This window comes from Bos taurus, chromosome 29 (assembly GCF_002263795.3).
Source record: "Bos taurus isolate L1 Dominette 01449 registration number 42190680 breed Hereford chromosome 29, ARS-UCD2.0, whole genome shotgun sequence".
NCBI lineage: Eukaryota > Metazoa > Chordata > Mammalia > Artiodactyla > Bovidae > Bos > Bos taurus.
Genome location: NC_037356.1, coordinates 32,430,936 through 32,451,637, shown reverse-complemented (window position 1 = coordinate 32,451,637; position 20,702 = coordinate 32,430,936). Strand labels below are relative to the sequence as shown.

Genomic DNA, 20,702 nt, shown 5'->3' with positions numbered 1-20,702 from the left:
GTTACACTATGGAATATTCCACAGTGGAATATTGATTGCACAGTTGTAAAAATAGCAAAGAAGCTCTTTATATACTGATATGGAAAGTCCTTCAGAAAATATTAGAAAACTACACAACAGTGTAAAACATGATACTTTTTATGTAAAAAGTATTGCAGTCCATGGGGTTGTGAAGAGTTGGGCACAGCTTGGCTACTGAACAACATGGGCTTCCCTGGTGACTCAGACAGTAAATACTCTCCCTGCAATGGGGAGACCATGGTTTGATCCCTGGGTCAGGAAGATTCCCTGGAGAAGGGAATGGCTACCCATTCCAGTAGTCTGGGGACTTCCCTGCTGGCTCACATGGTAAAGAATCTGCCTGCAATGTGAGAACCCTGCAATGCGCGAGACCCAGGTGTAAAGAGTAGGGTGGAGATGAAGGAATAAAGTTATTCTCCTATTTTTTACACAAAGAGTAGCATATTTATACATTGCTTTTATACTTTGCTTTTTGTGGATATATTCTTTAATATGAAAAATTAGGTATATGAATATATATGCTGCTGCTAAGCTGCTAAGTCACTTCAGTCGTGTCCGACTCTGTGTGACCCCATAGACGGCAGCCACCAGGCTCCCCCATCCCTGGGATTCTCCAGGCAAGAACACTGGAGTAGGTTGCCATTTCCTTCTCCAGTGCAGGAAAGTGAAAAGTGAAAGTGAAGTCGCTCAGTCGTGTCCGACTCTTAGCGACCCCATGGACTGCAGCCTACCAGGCTCCTCCGTCCATGGAATTTTCCAGGCAAGAGTACTGGAGTAGGGTGCCATTGCCTCCTCCGATGAATATATATATATCTATATAAAGTCTAAGAGAGCATATAAAGTGGGGAATTTAATGGGCAGACTGGAGACAGGGAAGGGAGGAAGATCTTTCACTGTATACCTAGTGATACTTTTTTTTTATTTTTGCATGATAAAATTGTACGTACTAAGAATTTTATCAGGCATTTTCGTTTGGAAATCACCAAAACTCTGCCTTTAATAAACCTCTGTTCTGTTTTCAGTGTTGGGAGTTCGGTTTGGTGTTAGAAGTTTAGTGTTCAGTTTAGTTCACTGTTAGTGTTAGAAGTTCAGTTTCTTTATTTTCTGGGAATTCTGGGAATATTAGATTTATGTAAGCACTTAATAGACCATATAAACCAGCCGGAACAGAGCTTTAATATTTTAAGGGGCTTTACAATCTAATTTATTAATATGCTCTGAAGGTAGGAAAGTATATTACTCCCTGTGATGACAGATACTAACTTCTATCACTTACAGACACGTAGCCACCTTGTAGCTTCAGTCTTACAGCTTAGAACACCAAACTGACTGCTTCAGGTATGTCTCAGAGATGTTCTTCTCTTCAGTAGAATTTAAACACATCCTTTCACGAGCAGACGTAAATAGACTAAAACCAGAAATAAACAGAAACAAAGACTGTGGGGAAAGAAAGAGAAAAGCAGAGTTGTATTGCTGCTTGGGGTTTACTACAGAGATCAAGAAAAGATATGCTTGTGAGTAAGCAGTCCCTAAGGTCACTTCTCAAGAAATGTGTCTCTTAGACTTCTCTGTGGAACTTTTATACTATCAAGTGTAGTTTTTTTTGTTATGAACAAGAATCTCAAAAAATATAAAATGAGTGTGTGTCAGAATCAAATAGTTTTTTAATGAGGGAAAAAGCAAGTTGGTAAAGCTTGTTCCCACAATTTAAAGAAAGTGTTGTTCTCTCTTCTTTTTCCTTTGGATTGGAAATGTCCAGGTCTAGACATTGGATTGTAGTCATTGGAAGGCTTTGTTAGAAATGGGAATTCTTATCAGAGTCTTTCATGTTTTGGTCTCTAGGAAGATGAAGTCCTCAGTACATTCTGAAGAGGATGATTTTGTTCCAGAACTACACAGAAACGTTCACCCTCGAGAGCGGCCTGACTGGGAGGAAACACTTAGTGCAATGGTAAATTATCTTACTTCATAAAGAAAAGGAACAGGGGAAGCATTACTCACAGAAACAAAATTTTTTGCTCTCGCTTTACTCATTTATTCAGGAAATACCTGTTGAGCAAATAATCTATTCAAGGCACTATTCCAGACTCTCGGGCAGAGCTGTGAATAAAACACGCACATTTCCTGCCTTTGTGGAGCTTATATTTTAACGAGGTAGGAGAGGTAGCAAATAATTAAATGTACAGTATGTCAGGTGGTGGTACACGCCATTGTAGAAGTAATGCAGAGTGGTGGAATGCAGTGTGAAGAAGGGTTGCTCGCTATACAGGATGGCAAGATGGCCTCTAGGGAATTAAGGTTGGAGCAGACACCTGAGGGGTGTGAGGGAGTGTGTTTACCTGGGAATAGATCATTTTAGGCAGTGGAAGAACAAGTTAAAGGCTGTGGCATAGAATTAAAAAGCAAGTTGGAAGAAACACGAGTAGGATGTGGCCGAAACTGAACTGGGAAAAGATGAGATCAGAGAAGTGGTTTCTTGCAGTCCATTATATGAGGACTTTGGTTTTTTATGCTGAGTAAGCTGGGAAACCGTTGGAGGATTTTTAGCCAAGAAGTGACATGATCTGGCTTAAAATTTTATAGGAGATCTCTCATCGCTGTGAGTAGGCTAAAGAAGGAGGCACAGGAGGAGGAGATAGGAGACCAGCTGGAAGATTGTTATAGTAGATGGACAATGATGGTAGCTTGAACCAGGATGGTAGATGTAAAAAAATGGCTAGACTCTGGATGTACCAATAGTTTCACAGATAAAGCCAACTGTTGTTTTTTTTTTAAACTAATGAATGAACATAGAGAGTGAGATAAAGAGATGTCAAGGATGACTTCAAGTTTTTTGACTGATCAACCTGAAGAATGGAGTTTACATTCACTGAGATACTGGAAAAGCAGTTTTTGCTTGTTAATAGGTGGAAAATTCCTTTGCAGTGTAGTTTTTCCACAGAAGTTTGTGTTATCCATTTAATCTTTTATAACTTTTTGTAATTCATATCCATCAATAAGAACAATGAAATTTGTTTTGTGGAGAATAACATTTTATTTAATTAAAGTTAAAAGTTAGGGATTCTTATCCAAATTGAATGCAAATGTTCATTTGTCATTGCAGGTGATATGTTACGTTGCAAATTTCTGCTCTAAGAGATGTGAAATAGTCTAGTCAAAACAGACAGGCCCCACACACCTCCTTATTGAATGAAGTAATCCCTGGAGGTGCCAGCATGCCATTGAAAGGCTATTCAATAAATTCTTTTGTCCATGTAAAACTCTTTCACAGTTTTCTCCTGTATTTTGATAGCCTGCAGTAAATCTACATTGAGTTTATTGAATGGGAAGAAAGGTGATATTTGTTATGTGGTGGTTCATTTACTCTGTATTAAAATGTCATATGCTATATACATGGAAAGTGATTGAATTCTGTTTCCTGGAGTTCCCATTGGTTTGTCTATGGAAATTACTGTTTGTATCATATGTTTTTAGCATCTTTTATTTTTACATTGGTACTCTAATTTTTTTATGTGTAAACTTCTTGAAGGCAGGTGCTACAGTTTTATGTTTTCTTTAAAAATGATTATACTCAATAAATAGTACATTGCATGGTTGCAAAAAGTGTACAGTGAATGATGAAAAGGATATAAATGAGATTTGAACTGCTATTTTGCTACACTCTATCTAGAAAGTTATACTAATTTTAATGAGGACATAAGAGTAAAGAAAGTTGGGAACCTTTTTCTCTTTCAATAATAGTCTGTATTAAATATTATGTTGAGAATAAAGTTTATTATTAAGAGAAACCCTTATAAATGTTTCTCCAAAACAATTTCATGTATTTAATGTTTTAGTAACTTTAGAAATAAAAGGGTGTAAGTATTGAACTTTTATTGATTTGTGTTGTATGGCCAGAATATTAGTTTTTTAATACATATCTAAAAGAAAATCAGAGATTTCTGAATTGTTAAAAATTGTATAAATAATCATTTTTAAATTGAGATATAATTGCTATATTATGAATTAGTTTCAGGTATACTATACAATATAATGTTTCTGTATATGGGTATATTGTGAAATGTTCACCATGAGTCTAGTTAACATCCATTACCAATACATAGCTGCAGATTTTTTTTCTTGTGATGAGAACTTTTAAGATTTACTCATTTAGCAACTTTCAAATACACGATACTGTGAATTTTGTGTTTTACTATAGTAACCACACTGTGCTTTATATCCCAGGACTTACTTATTTAAATAGCTGGAAGTTTGAACTCTTTGACTACCTGAATCCATTTTGCTTACCTACCTTTACAGACACCAATCTGTTCTCTGTATCTTTGGTTCAGTTAAATTAATTATATATTTTTAAAGCCTCCACATATAAGTGAAATCATATGGTATTAGTCTTTCTCTTTTTCACTTATTTCACTTAGCATAATGCCCTCAAAGTCCATTTATATTGTTGTAAATGGTAAGATTTCTTTCTTTTTATGGCTGAATAATATTCCTTTGTTTTATATATACCACGTTTTCTTTATCCATTCATCAACCAGTGAATACTTAGGTTGCTTCCAGTTTTTGGCTAATGTGAAGAATTCTGCAATGAACAAAGATATGGAGATACTTTTTCAAATTAGGCTGTTCATTCTCTTAAGATAAATACCCAGAAGTGGAATTGCCGAATTACATGGTAGTTCCAGTTTTCATTTTTTGTGGAACCTCCATAATGTTTTCTGAAGTGGCAGCACCAGTTTGTATTTATACTACAAGGGCACAAAGGTACTGTTTTCTCTTTTCTCCACATCCTGGCTGATGCATGTTTCTTTATCTTTTTGATAGTAACTGTTCTAACAGGTAGGAAGTGATAACCTGTTGTGGTTTTGATTTGCATTTCCCTGATGGTTAGTGATGTTAAGGGCCCTTCCATGTACAGGTTAGCTGTTTGTAAGTCTTCTCTGGAAAAATGTCTATTCAGAGCCTCTGCCCATTTTTCTAATTGGATTTCTTTTTTTTTGCTGTTAAGTGAGTTCTTTTATATTTTGAATATTAATCTCTTAACAGATAGATGATTTGTAAAAATTTTCTCCCATTTTATCGGTTACCTTTCCATTTGGTTGATGGTTTCCTTTACTGTGCAGAAGCTTTTAGTCTGATGTAGTCTCACTTGTTTATTTTTGTTTCTCTTGCTTTTGCTTTTGTTGTCAAATGCAAAAAATCTTCTCCAGGACTGATGTCAAGGAGCCTGTTACTATGTCTTTCCTTAGGAATTTAATGGCTTCCATATTATGTTCAAGACTTTAATCCTTTTGAGTTAGTTTTTGTGTGTGTTATAAGATAGTGGTTCAGTTTTGTTCTTTTGCATGTGACTGTCCAGTTTTCCTGACACCATTTGTGAAGACACTGTCCTTTTTCCATTCTGTACTCTTGGCTTCTTTGTTGTATTTTATTGGCAGTATACAAATGGATTGATTTCTGGGCTTTTTATATTTTTCCATTCATCTTTGTGTCTCTTTTTATGTCAGTATCATACTGTTTTGACTATTGTAGCTTTGTAATATAGTTTGAAATCAGGAAGCGTGATGCTTCCAGCTTTGTCCTTCTTTCTCAAGGTTGCTTTGACTCTTCCATGTCTTTTGTGGTTCCATACAAATTTTAAAACTTTTATTTTTGTGAAAAATGCCTGTGGTAAGGATTGCAGTAGATCTAAAGATTGCTTTGAATAGAGTAAGCATTTTAGCATAATTCTCCCGATCCATGGGCATCTTTCTTTTGCTTGTGTCTTTTTTACTTTTTTTTCACCCATGTCTTACAATTTTCAGTGTTCATGTCTTTTGCCTCCTTTGTTAAGTAAATTCCTGGGTATTCTTTTTATTCAATTTATTGAATCTCAGTTGTAAATGAAATTGTTTTAATTTCTCTGTTAGTTCACTGTTAGCTTATAGAAGTGGAACTGATTTTTGTATAGTGATTTTTGCATCATGAAGCTTTGCCAACTTTATTCTAACAGGTGTGTGTGTGTGTGTGTGTGTGTGTGTGTGTGTAGTCTTTAGGATTTTTTTATATAATAATATCATGTCATCTGTAAATAGTGATTGTAAAACTATCACTTTCCAGTTTGGGTGCCTTTTGTTTCTTTCCCTTGCCTAATTGCTCTGGCTAGGACTTTCAACTGTGTTGAAAAGATGGGGCAAGATGAGCATTGTTTTCTTTTTCCTGATCCTAGGGGAAAAGTTTTTATCTTTTCATTGTTGAGCATGTTATCTGTGGCTGTGTCAGATATAGCTTTTATTATGTTGAGATATATTTGCTCTGTACTTGGCTTTGTTGAGAGTTTTTTTTTTTAATATCATAAATGGATGTTGAATTTTGTCACATGCTTTTTCTCCATCTATTGAGATGTCGTATGACTTTTTTAATTTTTTTTTTAATTTTATTTTTAAACTTTACATAACTGTATTAGTTTTGCCAAATATCAAAATGAATCCATCACAGGTATACATGTGCTCCCCATCCTGAACCCTCCTCCCTCCTCCCTCCCCATACCATCCCTCTGGGTCGTCCCAGTGCACTAGCCCCAAGCATCCAGTATCGTGCATTGAACCTGGACTGGCATCTCGTTTCATACATGATATTTTACATGTTTCAATGCCATTCTCCCAAATCTTCCCACCCTCTCCCTCTCCCACAGAGTCCATAAGACTGTTCCATACATCAGCGTCACCCTTGCTGTCTCGTACACAGGGTTATTGTTATCATCTTTCTAAATTCCATATATATGTGTTAGTATACTGTATTGGTGTTTTTCCTTCTGGCTTACATCACTCTGTATAATAGGCTCCAGTTTCATCCACCTCATTAGAACTGATTCAAATGTATTCTTTTTAATGGCTGAGTAATACTCCATTGTGTATATGTACCACAGCTTTCTTATCCATTCATCTGCTGATGGGCATCTAGGTTGCTTCCATGTCCTGGCTATTATTAACAGTGCTGTGATGAACATTGGGGTACACGTGTCTCTTTCCCTTCTGGTTTCCTCAGTGTGTATGCCCAGCAGTGGGATTGCTGGATCATAAGGCAGTTCTATTTCCAGTTTTTTAAGGAATCTCCACACTGTTCTCCATAGTGGCTGTACTAGTTTGCATTCCCACCAACAGTGTAAGAGGGTTCCCTTTTCTCCACACCCTCTCCAACATTTATTATTTGTAGATGATTTTTTTTTAATTCTTCATTTTGTTAATGTCATGTATCATGTTGATTGATCTGCAGATGTTGGACCAGGCTTGTATCCCTGGATTAAATCCCATTTGATCAAGGGTGTGTGATCCTTTTGATGTATTGTTAAATTTGCTTTGCTAATATTTTGTTGAGGCTTTTCGTATCAGTGTTCACCAGAGATACTGGCCTGTAATTTTCTTTCCTTGTTGCATCCTTGTTTTGCTTTGGTATCAGTGTAACTCTGGACTTTTAAAACAAGTTTGGAAGAGTTTCCTCCTCTTTTATATTTTGGAAGAGTTTGGCAAGAATTGGTATTGATTCTTCTTTCAATCTTTGGTAGAATTCACTGGTTAAACCACCTGGTCCTGGACTTTTGTTGATTGGGAGCCTTTTAATTACTGATTTAATCACCTTAGTAGTGATTGATCTGTAGTACATAGTCATTTTTAAGTCAAAAAGTAGTAAACCTTAAAAGAGGCCTCTGTCCTTTTGTGATTTGTGGCTTATAATTTATTTATTATTCTTCATAAATTTGTAGCTAAAACTTAAAGTTTTTAAAGAAACCTTTTAAAAAGCTATAGAATTTTTCTAAATTACTGATTGAAATAATTTGCAGTTATTTAACAGTGAAATAATTTAGTAAATAAATATTAGGATCTTAAAAAAATTAGATCAAAATCTTGAAAAGAGAGAATCTTTCACCAGTTTTAAATATTTTAACTTAAATTGTCATTTAAGTTAAATTCATTTAACTTAAATTCCCAGTGTTTTTCCATTCACTTTATTTTTAGTATTGATCATTGCAAAATTCTCAAAATGGAGCCTGTTAATTCTTGAAATTTTTTGTTAGTAACAATTTCTCACTTCAGTTTCCTTTTCTACTTTAAAGTAAATGTGTTCAAGGCTCAGGGCTAAAAGCAGGTCATGTTGTAGCAAATGAACTTATTACTGATAAATTAAAGTCAATGGTCTTGGTTGAAAATGTTCACACACATGCTAACAACCAGAGTCAGGAAAATTAAAACCAGTCATAAATTCTGAACTTCCAAAATACAAAAAAATTAAAAAGGAAGACAAAAGGTTAATGCTCAGTGTTGTCAGCATTGCTTGTGCTCAGCCACATTCTGTCCCCTTCCTTGGCCTTTTCTCCCTCTCTCAGCCCTCTCCCGGATTCTCCGCCCCGCCCCACCCCTTTCTCTCTCTCTCACACACACACATACATACACACATGCAGAAATTCACACTTGCAAACTGCAGTCACCGTCACTCACTCCTCAAGGGTTGACTCTTGTCCTGTCTCTCTCCCACTGAATGTTGGCGTTCACACTGCCTGTGCATTGTCTGTGTTAATTTCTTGCCAGACTTTACTGTTCCTGCAGGTTCACTGTCATCTTTGTACAGATGACTGCCACGTCCATAACTCTAGCCTGGTAAGAATTCATTTCCCACTAGGAGGTTCTGTAGGAACCACAAACTACAGATTTTCATGAAGTCCCATCTTTCCTCTCCCTGAAGTGAGTTGCTTCTTTTTAACTTTACAGGTTACGTTAATAATGCTGACTTGATTCCAGTCCCCCCAAGTTCAGAACCTTGCATTTGTTATACATGGTTTCATTTCATTTTTCTTAAAAGCAGAACCTTGATCATTTTGCTCCAGTCGCACTGTCCTCCTTGCTTTTTCTCAAATATGCCGAGCATGGCACTACTTCCGGGCCTTGCGTTTCTATTTGCTGCAACTGGGAAGTGCTCTTCCTGCAGGGTCTGCACAGCTTGCCCATGCTCTACCTTCAGATCCCCTTCACGTGTCACACTTCAGGCTGCCTTTACGTGTACCTCCAGTGGAGTCCCAGCCCTGTCCTCCTCTCTGTCTTACACTGTTTGAATTTTCTCTGTGGTACTTGCAAATACTGAGTATTTATGATTATTACCTTTCTTTTTCATTAGGGTATAAGCTCCTTGAGTATGAGGACTTTATCACTGTTGTTTACTGTTGTAGCATCTGTGACCAGCATAGTAAATTATAAGTAAATAATTTTTGAATGAATGAAATTGTCATTCTCTGGACAGATTGAACTATTTGTTTCTCTTTGAAAAATATCCTGAATTTTCCTACTTCTTTGTATCCTTTCCCAAATATTAAAATGAATTTTTGTCACTTTTCTCTTTTTTTCCCATTTCTCTCTTTTCTTTTTTTTTAAATAAAAGTGAGACCATTGGTACATTTTTCTTAGACTTTTCAATAATACCCTTGGGCTTTTCCCTTTTGTATTGCCTACTTTGTCTTAACTGATGTATAATTGACTTACAGTATTCTGTTGGTTTCAGGTGTTCAACACAGTGATTTGATATCTTTATACATTATAAAATGAACACCAGGATAAATCTAGTTAACACCTATCACCATACAGAGTCCCTAACTTGAGTCAGCCATGCTGTCTATTACGTCCTCATGACTAACTTAACTTTATAGCTGGAAGTTGGTACCTCTTTATCCACTCCACTTTATCATGCACGCTGCCGCCCTCCTCTCCTCTGCTGACTACCAGGATGTGCTATCTGTGATCTATCTCTGCTTCGTTGTGTTTCTTTGTTTTGTTATTTTGATTCCACATATAAGAGAGTATTTGTCTTTGACTTATTTCACTTAGCACTTTGAGGACAAAGTCCCTTCGTGTTGTTGAAATGGCAGGATTTCATTCTTAAATTTATGGATGAGTAATACTCCTCTGTGTATGTGTGTGACTGTGTGTGGGTGGGTGTTTGTTCGTGTGTGTTCTGGGTTAGGGAGCATAGAAAGAGACTGGATAAAACATTGCCAGTTCTTATTTTTTCAAGTTTTCAGTATCAAATTATGTTTTCCTGAAATGGATGCCCTTTAATCTGTGTGGTTTAACTGGTTCAGACTGTGGAGAAACAAATACTTTCCTTATTACAGATGACACTTTTTTTTATTTTCCCAGATTGTATTTCTTTTTTTTTAACCAGTGAGGATTTCTTTTATGGCTTATGTTTAACTTGTGGTATACTCTACAGCCTTATAGGAAGTCAGTTTATTGCGGAGATAGATGCATAGGGAATTTAATTGTAAATGGTGGGTGCTTTTATGAACATGGTATGTTCATTAAGTGGTATGTTCCATAGCCTCTGTTGTCTCTTTAATTTTCTGTTGATGAGTGGCACTATTTCTGTGACGTTGATATAAATTATGTTTTGGAAGCATAAATAAGTGATGATTATAGCATAGCATAGCATAACATGGATAAACTGGGAAAATTGTGTTTTCCAAGAATGAATGTACTTAATGAGTATTTTCTTTTCTTTTTTTTTTAAATTTATTTATTTTAATTGGAGGCTAATTACTTTACAATATTGTATTAGTTTTGCCATACATCAACATGAATCCACCACGGGTGTACACGTGTTCCCCATCCTGACCCCCCCCTCCCATCTCCCTCCCCATACCATCCCTCCAGGTCATCCCAGTGCACCAGCCCTGAGCATCCTGTATCATGCATCGAACCTGGACTGGCGATTGATTTCATATGTGATACTATACATGTTTCAATACTACTCTCCCATATCATCCCACCCTCGCCCTCTCCCACAGAGTCCAAAAGACTGTTCTATACATCTGTGTCTCTTTTGCTGTCTTGCATACAGGGTTATCATTACCATCTTTCTAAATTGCATATATATGCATTAGTATACTGTATTGATGTTTTTCTTTCTGGCTTATTTCACTCTATATAATAGGCTCCAGTTTCATCCACCTCTTGAGTATTTTCTAAAGGAGAAATTTCTTAACTTTTGATTTAGAGTGACAGAATAAAATGGTTCAAGCTAGGTACTTTCAATAGAAGTATAAGAAAATTTATTTCATCAAAGAATAATATGTAGGTGAAAATGTTAGCTTATCAGACAATTGAGGAATAGTGCTATATTTTCCTTTTAATTTTGTTTACTGATTCTTAAAAGAATTAATGATACCACTTTTTATGCCTGGGACATCTCTGGACTATGGGAAAATATTGCTGGACAAAACATACATGGTTATAGGTATGTTTGAACTGTTGATTCAACAATTGATTGAATCAACTTGTTGAACTGTTGGTTCAAAAATATTTTCTCAAATCCACTCATGCTTCTTGGACCATTGGTTCATTTGCCTAATTATTGCCATTTTGTGTTTTTAGGCAGAGTCCTCCTGTCAGGCCCATTTAGAGGGCCCGTGACTTTACCTCTGTGTCACGTTTCTACCTCCTGTCTAGTGGTTGTGGTTGCAGAGGTGTGTGCTCCCTAGTATGTCTGCCTGTGTGGATCATAGACCCGGCAGGCTTCCTTAGTTTATCCTTGGATGTGTGTTAGGGACAATGGCCTATCTAGCACAGAAAGCCTGTTTGCAAAAGACAGTTAATATTTTAGTTTTCATTCTGCCAAATAAAGTTATCACCATTTACCAACCTGGGCCAGTGCATTCTTTTTTTTTTTTTAAACTCCTTTATATTTAAATTTGGAGTCAGTTTATGAATAATTTACAGAACAAATGTTGTAAATCCATTATGTTAGAAATTTTAATGTGAATTTAAGCATAGCAGACCTCTTTACGTCAAGTGAATTTTGATGCACAGATATCATAGAAGTCAAAAGAATGTTGTCCAGGTTGTTGCAAAATTTTATATAATGAAGTCCTTTCAGTTGAATGACTGACTAGAGGTCTCATTTTTTTTCACAGATGGATATAATCCTCAGTCTGAGATGTCATATTAATACATATGGTCAATTTCACCCACGTTATTAGAAGCTCACGTGCCACTTGCTGTTTATTCACATCCAACACTTAACGTGTCTAATCATTGTAAAAAATCTTTGTCAGTTTACTCTTTTCTGTTATGGATGAAAAGTGGAATATATGGAATTCTTACATATATTCAATGAAAAGAAAATGCCAAAGTCAGCAAGCTTTTAAAGTATTTTTTTTTTCTACTGAGGTATAATTGATTTATAATGTTATATGAATTTCAGGTATACCACATAAAGTACCGTCTTTAAAGATGATACAACAATTTGGGCAACATAACATAAAAACTAGGTAATGATTTATTTCACTACTGCGTCAATGTCGTAGGTCAGTGGTTGACAAATTCAACTTACTGGCTGCTTGTTTTTGCAAGTAAATTTTTTTTTAGCATGAATCTATATTAAGTCATTTACACATGGCTGCTTCTGTGTTGTAAAATAGTTGAGTTGTGGGAGAGACAGTGTGGTCCATAAACTTAAAATATTTACCATCTGACCCTTTAAGAGAAAATTTGCCAACTCCTTTTCTCTGTGTTTCCTTTATTTTCATTTTTTTAAAAAAAGCTGTATTTTTAAAATTTTAGACTTTTCTAGTGTGGTAGGATTAAGAATGATGAGAGGCACTGATGAAATAATACCTAGGAGTTTGAAGGAACTCTCTCTCAAGATAGAGGAAAAATAAAACTGAGATCCTATATTAGATTTATGAAAAGGTTCAATGAATCCATAATGTAATTGCAGGATGGAATGAGTTCTATTTCATTACTAAAGAATATAATGACATTTTTTCCCTTTGGAAAACCTGTAGGACAGAATAAGAAGACTCTGTGAACAATTCATGATGAAACATCAACCCTTATAAATAAACTAAGGAAGTTTAACTGTTGTTATCTATAGCAAGTTTAACCATAGTAAGGACAAAAGCCTTGGACAAAATGGGTCCCGTTGTTCCTGATGGTGTTTTTATATCCAGTGTTAATTCTTGTAAGTTCATACGTTGTTACCTCATATTTTTCAAAAGTCATGGATTTTAACATTTAATCTGTCTTGGCTAGTTTTTTTAAAATAAGAAACATTTTTAAAAGTTGAGATCATGTTATGAATCTCCTCCCTTTTTTATTTTATTGAGATATAAAATTGAAGTGTAACACTATATTAGTTTCAGGTGGACACGGGTATGATATGATATTTGTATACACTGAAAGATCACAACAATAAGTCTGATGATTTGATATTTGTATGCATTGTGAAAGATCACAACAATAAGTCTGATTCACCTCTGTAACCATACATAGTTAACAAATCTTTTTTCTTTTTTTTCTCTTGTGATGAATACTGTTAAGATCTACTCTCTTAGCAATTTTCAGATGTCCAAGACAGTGTTATGAATTTTAGCTACTGTGCTGTGCATTAAGTTCCCATGACTTTTTTGTTTTATTGCCAGAAGTTTATATCTTTTGACCTCTTCACCTTTTTCACCTCTCTCTCCCCATTCCCACCTCTGGCAACCACCAGTCTGTTCTCTGTATGTATGAGCTTGGTTTGGTTTTGTATTGATTTGATTTTAGATTCCACATGTAGATGAAACCAGAGTATTTGTCTTTTTCTGACTTGACTTGACTTAGCATAATGCCCTCAAGGTCCATCTAAGTTGTTGCAAATGGAAAGGTTTTGTTCTTTTTAAAGGTTAAGTAGTAGTCTATTGTGTGTATTTACCTTCTTTGGGAATCCCCTCTTAACTCATTTAAAATACTCAATCCACATTATTCTTCCCTACTGCATTATTTGACATTGGCTATAGCAGATACGCAGATGACACCACCCTTATGGCAGAAAGTGAAAAGGAACTCAAAAGCCTCTTGATTAAAGTGAAAGTGGAGAGTGAAAAAGTTGGCTTAAAGCTCAACATTCAGAAAACGAAGATCATGGCATCCGGTCCCATCACTTCATGGGAAATAGATGGGGAAACAGTGGAAACAGTGTCAGACTTCGTTTTTTGGGGCTCCAAAATCACTGCAGATGGTGACTGCGGCCATGAAATTAAAAGATGCTTACTCCTTGGAAGAAAAGTTATGACCAACCTAGCATATTGAAAAGCAGAGACATTACTTTGCCAACAAAGGTCCATCTAGTCCAGGCTATGGTTTTTCCAGTGGTCATGTATGGATGTGAGAGTTGGACTGTGAAGAAGGCTGAGCGCCGAAGAATTGATGCTTTGTGAACTGTGGTGTTGGAGAAGACTCTTGAGAGTCCCTTGGACTGCAAGGAGATCCAACCAGTCCATTCTGAAGGAGATCGGCCCTGGGATTTCTTTGGAAGGAATGATGCTAAGGCTGAAACTCCAGTACTTTGGCCACTTCATGCCAAGAGTTGACTCATTGGAAAAGACTCTGATGCTGGGAGGGATTGGGGGCAGGAGGAGAAGGGGACGACAAAGGATGAGAGGGCTGGATGGCATCATTGATTCGATGGACGTGAGTCTGAGTGAACTCCGGGAGTTGGTGATGGACAGGGAAGCCTGGAGTGCTGCGATTCATGGGGTCGCAAAGAGTCGGACACAACTGAGCGACTGAACTGAACTGATAGCAGTTTTTTTTCTGTGACAAGTCATAGATTGTATAGCATAAGTTTGTTTTTTTAAGATAGATATTTGGATTTGCTGTTTGCTTTCTCTGGAGTGTGAAGAATCTTTTGATTTTCCAGTTTCTGTTGTTAAAATGATGCAGCTGAATGTATCACTAAAATTAAAAAATCACTAAGAAAACTAGCAGACTAAGGGTAGTTTGGAGGTATTACATAGATGGAACTTTCAAATATTAGTGTGAAAAATGTATGTTGTGATCTCCTAATTATGTTCACATTGTCACTTAAATTTTTATTAATCATCATAACCAGGGTTATTTTGTTCCAGTAGCTTTGGGGGGAGAATTTAGTTTGTGCTGAGGCACATGATGCAATAACTGATCTCAAAATGTGATTATAAGAGAATGAAAATTCTTAGTTTGACAGAAAATTATTCCTTTTACAGTAAGGTTAAATATTTTTAGGTGACTATTTTTCCTTGTTCTTAGCAATTAAAAGTCAAGTAAGTTATAATTTTAAGAGATTATTAAATCAGTATGCATTTCTTTTGGTATGGAGTTAGGACCATTAAAATGAGCTATAATCTGCTTTTTAAAATGTATTCATAATAAAGGAATGGTCATAAATCTTTTGTCTTTGTTTTTTTAAGGCCAGAGGAGCAGATGTTCCAGAAATTCCTGGAGACCTTAGTCTTAAGACATGTGGCAGTACAGCCAGTATGAAGGTTAAACATGTGAAAAAGTAAGTATAATATTACAGTGAGTTTTAAGTGAGTTCCAATAAATGAAAACCAGTTCTTTAGTTCTCCTAAAACTTTTATCCAGATTTCTTACTAAATGAGCTCTTACTGTCCATACATTGAATAATACTGTTATGACTCAGCTGTTAGTAGAACAGGTCTGAAGATTACATATCTAAAAATATACTTGAATTTTGTTCTTGGAATAACTTTCATGTCATTTTCTGTTAGGTTGCGTTTGTTCAATAGTAACAATCCAAGTATATCTTTGTTGGTACCTTTAATACAAGCTCTCAGTCATTTAGAAAAGTCAGTTTTGGTATTTTGAGTTAGGATATTGCTGTTTCTCAGCTCTGCATTTGAAAAAGCCTGACATGGATGCCAGTGTTTGACTCTGAAGTGAAATATCTGAGGATGTCCATTTCAGTTTTAGAGAGAAAAAGCATCTTTTCACCTGGTAAAGGGTTAGATAGCTATGTTTTTATCCTAAGTGGAGGAAAGACAAGGATAAAATTTTCATTCTGCATCCAGACCCACCAATCCAGGACTGATGGGCTGTGACAACATTCACAGGTAAAGGCTGGTTTTGTGTTTTGTGGTGGGAATGCTGCTTCTGCTTAGAGCAGGCTGTTCACAGTCTCCATGACATTTACCGAAAGCAGAGTTTTTCTAGGGCCATTGACATGGGTCAGAATCAGGAGAGTACTGTAGCAATGCTTTTTATTTATTTATTTTTTTGTTTTGGTTTTGACCTGTGCACTGAATGTAATTTCCATTTGACTCTGTGTTTCTGAAAAGGTTTGAGTGGATATATGTGCTCATGCGCATGTGCTTATTAAACGTTTTGCTTGTTGCATGGGCTCTTAAACCTGTTTTATTTCCTCCTCAGGCTTAGTAATTTTGACTGTTCCAGGATCTTGTCTCTCATGTATTTCATGTACTGCAGGTTGCCCTTCACTAAAGGTCACTTTCCGAAGATGGCTGAATGCGCACATTTCCATTATGAGAACGTTGAGTTTGGCAGCATACAGGTATATTTGAGATATTTCCTACATACTGAAGCGAGGCGTATTTATGTCTATATCTGTATATCTGATAGGTGACACCGAGAAGTAGTTTTTCCTATTGATGTCTTGTTGGTTGATGTGAAAATTTCTATTCTTTTCTGTTGACCAATATTTGACATGTGATGAATCCTATTTCAAGTAGTATTTCAAGAAACAGTATAATCCAATCAGTATACGTTTCAGAATTTCTATCAGATTCCTAGACCGTTCTGCAGCATGAACTGTTTTAGTTCTTACCTGATTCCTGTATAGGGTCGTAGTGGTGATGGATAAATCAGAGTCAGGGTGAAGGTAGAGTAGGATTAGGGAGAGAAGTGCTAATGGAATTTTTTTTCAGTGTTTTTCTTATTGTGAAGTATATTACGTGTAGCCATGTATATAAAACACATACATTTATACATATGTATTATATACATATTTATGTACATTTTAAAGTCTAGGTTAAGAGAGAAATTTCTTGTGTCCCTCTTGTTGTTGCATTTGTCTTCCCTACCCCATGGTTACTTATATCATTACTTTTGTGGTATTTATTACCTTACATCTTTTAAATAGTTTTACTGTCTGTATGCATTCCTAATCAATATGGTATTTAGCTTTACTTGCTTTTGAGCTTTATATAATTGGAATTATTCTAATTTGTTCAGCAAATATTTATTGAGCAAGTACTCTGTATGAGGCACTGTTTTAGGTGCTTTGGCTGTGCTAGTGAACAACAGCAACCAAAATCAAAGACCCATTCTTAAAGAGCACAGAAGATGTCCAAGAACATAAGCGCTATTGTCAAAAGAGTAGAGCAGGGTAAGAAGGGTCAGGGGTCACTGGGGGTGGGTGGGTAGCCCACCCATCAAACCAGGGTGCGCTTCATTATTGAATGTATTCTTTCTTGCTTCTTTCATTTAACATTGGGAAATTTATTCCTGTGGATGTATATAGATATAGTTTGCTCAGTTTGTTCAGAGCTGTGTACTAATTCATAGTGTGCATATGTCACAAGTAATTTACTAATTCTTTCATTTGTCTGAAATTTGGGTCATTGTCAGTTTTTGGCTTTAAGCTTAAACAGCATCTCCGTGAACTTTGTTTTGCATGAAACCTGATGTACAAATGCCAAACTACTTTTTAAAGTGGTTTACAAATGTATACTTCCATAAGCAGTAAACAGTAGTTGTCCCACATTCTTCCCACATTCTTGGTTGTTTGATACTTGTTAATTTTTACCAGTCTGATAAGGACGTGTTTCTCTCTCAGTCAGTCAGTCAGTTCAGTCGCTCAGTCGTGTCCGACTCTTTGCGACCCCATGAATCGCAGCATGCCAGGCCTCCCTGTCCATCACCAACTCCTGGAGTTCACTCAGTCTCACATCCATCGAGTCAGTGATGCCATCCAGCCATCTCATCCTCTGTCAACCCCTTCTCCTCTTGCTCCCAATCCCTCCCAGCATCAGAGTCTTTTCCAATGAGTCAGCTCTTCACATGAGGTGGCCAAAGTACTGGAGTTTCAGCTTTAGCATCATTCCTTCCAAAGAAATCCCAGGGCTGATCTTCAGAATGGCCTGGTTGGATCTCTTTGCAGTCCAAGGGACTCTCAAGAGTCTTCTCCAACACCACAGATCAAAAGCATCAATTCTTCGGCGCTCAGCCTTCTTCACAGTCCAACTCTCACATCCATACATGACCACAGGAAAAACCATAGCCTTGACCAGATGGACCTTTGTTGGCAAAGTAATGTCTCTGCTTTTGAATATGCTGTCTAGGTTGGTCATAACTTTCCTTCCAAGGAGTAAGCATCTTTTAATTTCATGGCCGCAGTCACCATCTGCAGTGATTTTGGAGCCCAAAAAAATAAAGTCGGACACTGTTTCCACTGTTTCCTCATCTATTTCCCATGAAGTGATGGGACCGGATGCCATGATCTTCGTTTTCTTAATGTTGAGCTTTAAGCCAACTTTTTCACTCTCCACTTTCACTTTCATCAAGAGGCTTTTTAGTTCCTCTTCACTTTCTGCCATAAAGGTGGTGTCATCTGCATGTCTGAGGTTCTCACTGCATTTTAATTAGCTGTCTCCTAGTTTCTGATACAGTTGCTCATCTTTTCAAATGTTTACTGTGCATTTGAGAGTCCTAGTTTTTTAAACTCTAGATCAGCCTTTTGCTTGTTGTCTGTTACAGATTTGCTTATATTTTTCTTATTCATTCAGGGACATGCTTCACATAGTTTGGATGGTAGTCTTCATGTTGCCTCTAGTCCTTTGTTGTTTTTGTATGTGAACTGAAAATATTTTCTCTCACACTGTGGCCTGTTTTTTTAATTTTATTCTGCTTTTAGTATGTAGATTATTTTATTCTTTATTTTATGTAATTGTGTATTTGTATAAATCTTCCAACTTGTGGTTTCCCTGTCATATTTCAGATGATCGTCCCTACTCTGAAGTGATGAAGATATTTTCCTAATTTTTTTTCTTAAAGGTTTCATAGTTTTGACTTTAACATTCAAGTTACTTGTAATTGTTATATATATATAGTGTAAAAGGAGCAGTGTTAATAATTTAGAACCCCTAGTGTGACAACCAGCCAGTGGACATAAACTCTAGCACTGGGGCCGAGCCTTGATGCCCTTCCCCTGTGCAGGGAACTGTCCTTATAGTAGCATGGGTCATTGGTGAGACAGTATTTCAATATTTTAGCACTATGGTACCCACCAGCCTTTTAAAAAAGAATACAACCTTATTTTAAAATATGACCAGCTGTATTAGTCAGAGTTCTGTAGTGAAACAGCAGAATTGTGTGTGTGTGTGAATATGTGTAAGGATTGTGTGTGTGTGTGAATATGTGTAAGGATTGTGTGTGTGTGTGAATATGTGTAAGGATTGTGTGTGTGTGTGAATATGTGCAAGGATTGTGTGTGTGTGTGAATATGTAAGGATTGTGTGTGTGTGAATATGTGCAAGGATTGTGTGTGTGTGAATATGTGTAAGGATTGTGTGTGTGTGAATATGTGTAAGGATTGTGTGTGTGTGAATATGTGTAAGGATTGTGTGTGTGTGTAAATATGTGTAAGGATTGTGTGTGTGGGAATATGTGTAAGGATTGTGTGTGTGTGTGAATATGTGCAAGGATTGTGTGTGTGTGAATATGTGCAAGGATTGTGTGTGTGTGAATATGTGTAAGGATTGTGTGTGTGTGTGAATATGTGTAGGGAGAGAGAGAGAGGTTTTAAGGGTTGGCTCATGTGGTTGTAGAGACTTCATGAGTCCAGACTCTCCAGAGGAGGCTAAAGACCAAAGCCAGAGCTGCTATTGCAGTTAGAGCTAGGGTGCTCTGCTGTCAGAGTTCCCTCTACTTCATGGGAGGTCAGTCTTCTTTTCTGTTAAGACTTGCAACTGACTGAAGGGTAATCTTTTCTCCTTCCCCTCTCCCTTTCCATTATGAAGGGTAATCTACTTTATTCAAAGTCAACTGAATTAAATGTTAATGTCATCTAAAAACCAGCAGTAACATTTGGTATAATGTTTGGCGAAAAGTTGACACATAAAATTAACTATCACAGTCTACACCTTTTCAGCTTGGCAGTCCTTAAACCACACTTATCACCAAAAAAAACAATAATAAGGTCATATTTCTGTCTAGCATGATTAGCTATTTTTTATACAACTGAAACCACTAACCCTTTTCCTAGAGAAGGATGCAAAGTCCTTGGGTAGTGTTTGCGCTTCTTGATAACCCATAACTAAAATACTATGATGTAAAGTTAAAAATACTTAAATACCATGATATACATCTTACATCATATAAGGCAATAAGAGGGGGAAGAAAACGCAAGTATTTGCTTCTTGTGCATGTATGCCTGCATGCGTGTAAACACACTGCACACAAATATATTCATAGTAAAATAAGGGGTAAGCACTCTTGACAAGTATAGTTCTTGGTTCTGTGAATGGTCAGGTTGTAGGTGGTGTTACAGTTGCCTTCATCCACTACTCATTCTATATTTTCCTCAGCAAGAACTTCAGCTGATTGTGGTTCTTTACCTGGTAAGATGACCCAAATCTTCATTCTGGGTCTGGCCATTAATAGTCCTGCCTGAATTGGGTTCTTGTTATTTTCCATTGAGTTTATGATGGGGTATGGTGATACTAAGAGACACCCTGGGGGGTCCCATACAGTCAGACTACTCTGCGTTACTTCCATCACAGTACAGTTGACCAGTTTCCCCCATAGTGAGGATCAGTTGTACCAGCCAACAGCATAATTCCCTCCTTTGCTTGTTGATTTAAAGGTATAAGGAACCCAGAG

General features: G+C 36.6%; 1 protein-coding gene across 3 annotated transcripts in view; it reads left to right on the top strand.

Annotated features, from left to right (window-relative positions):
• ARHGAP32 (Rho GTPase activating protein 32) overlaps positions 1 to 20,702 on the top strand; it is a 205,304-nt gene that overhangs the window by 81,089 nt on the left and 103,513 nt on the right. For 2 of the 3 annotated variants that reach the window (XM_024987025.2, XM_059882797.1), the window contains exons 2-5: positions 1,864 to 1,972; positions 15,254 to 15,345; positions 15,875 to 15,916; positions 16,290 to 16,374. In XM_024987025.2, coding sequence (XP_024842793.1) covers positions 1,868 to 1,972; positions 15,254 to 15,345; positions 15,875 to 15,916; positions 16,290 to 16,374 — 324 coding nt within the window. In that variant the 5' untranslated portion in view covers positions 1,864 to 1,867. The remainder of the gene's footprint in view (positions 1 to 1,863; positions 1,973 to 15,253; positions 15,346 to 15,874; positions 15,917 to 16,289; positions 16,375 to 20,702) is intronic. The other variant, NM_001192087.1, reaches the window with a different exon arrangement.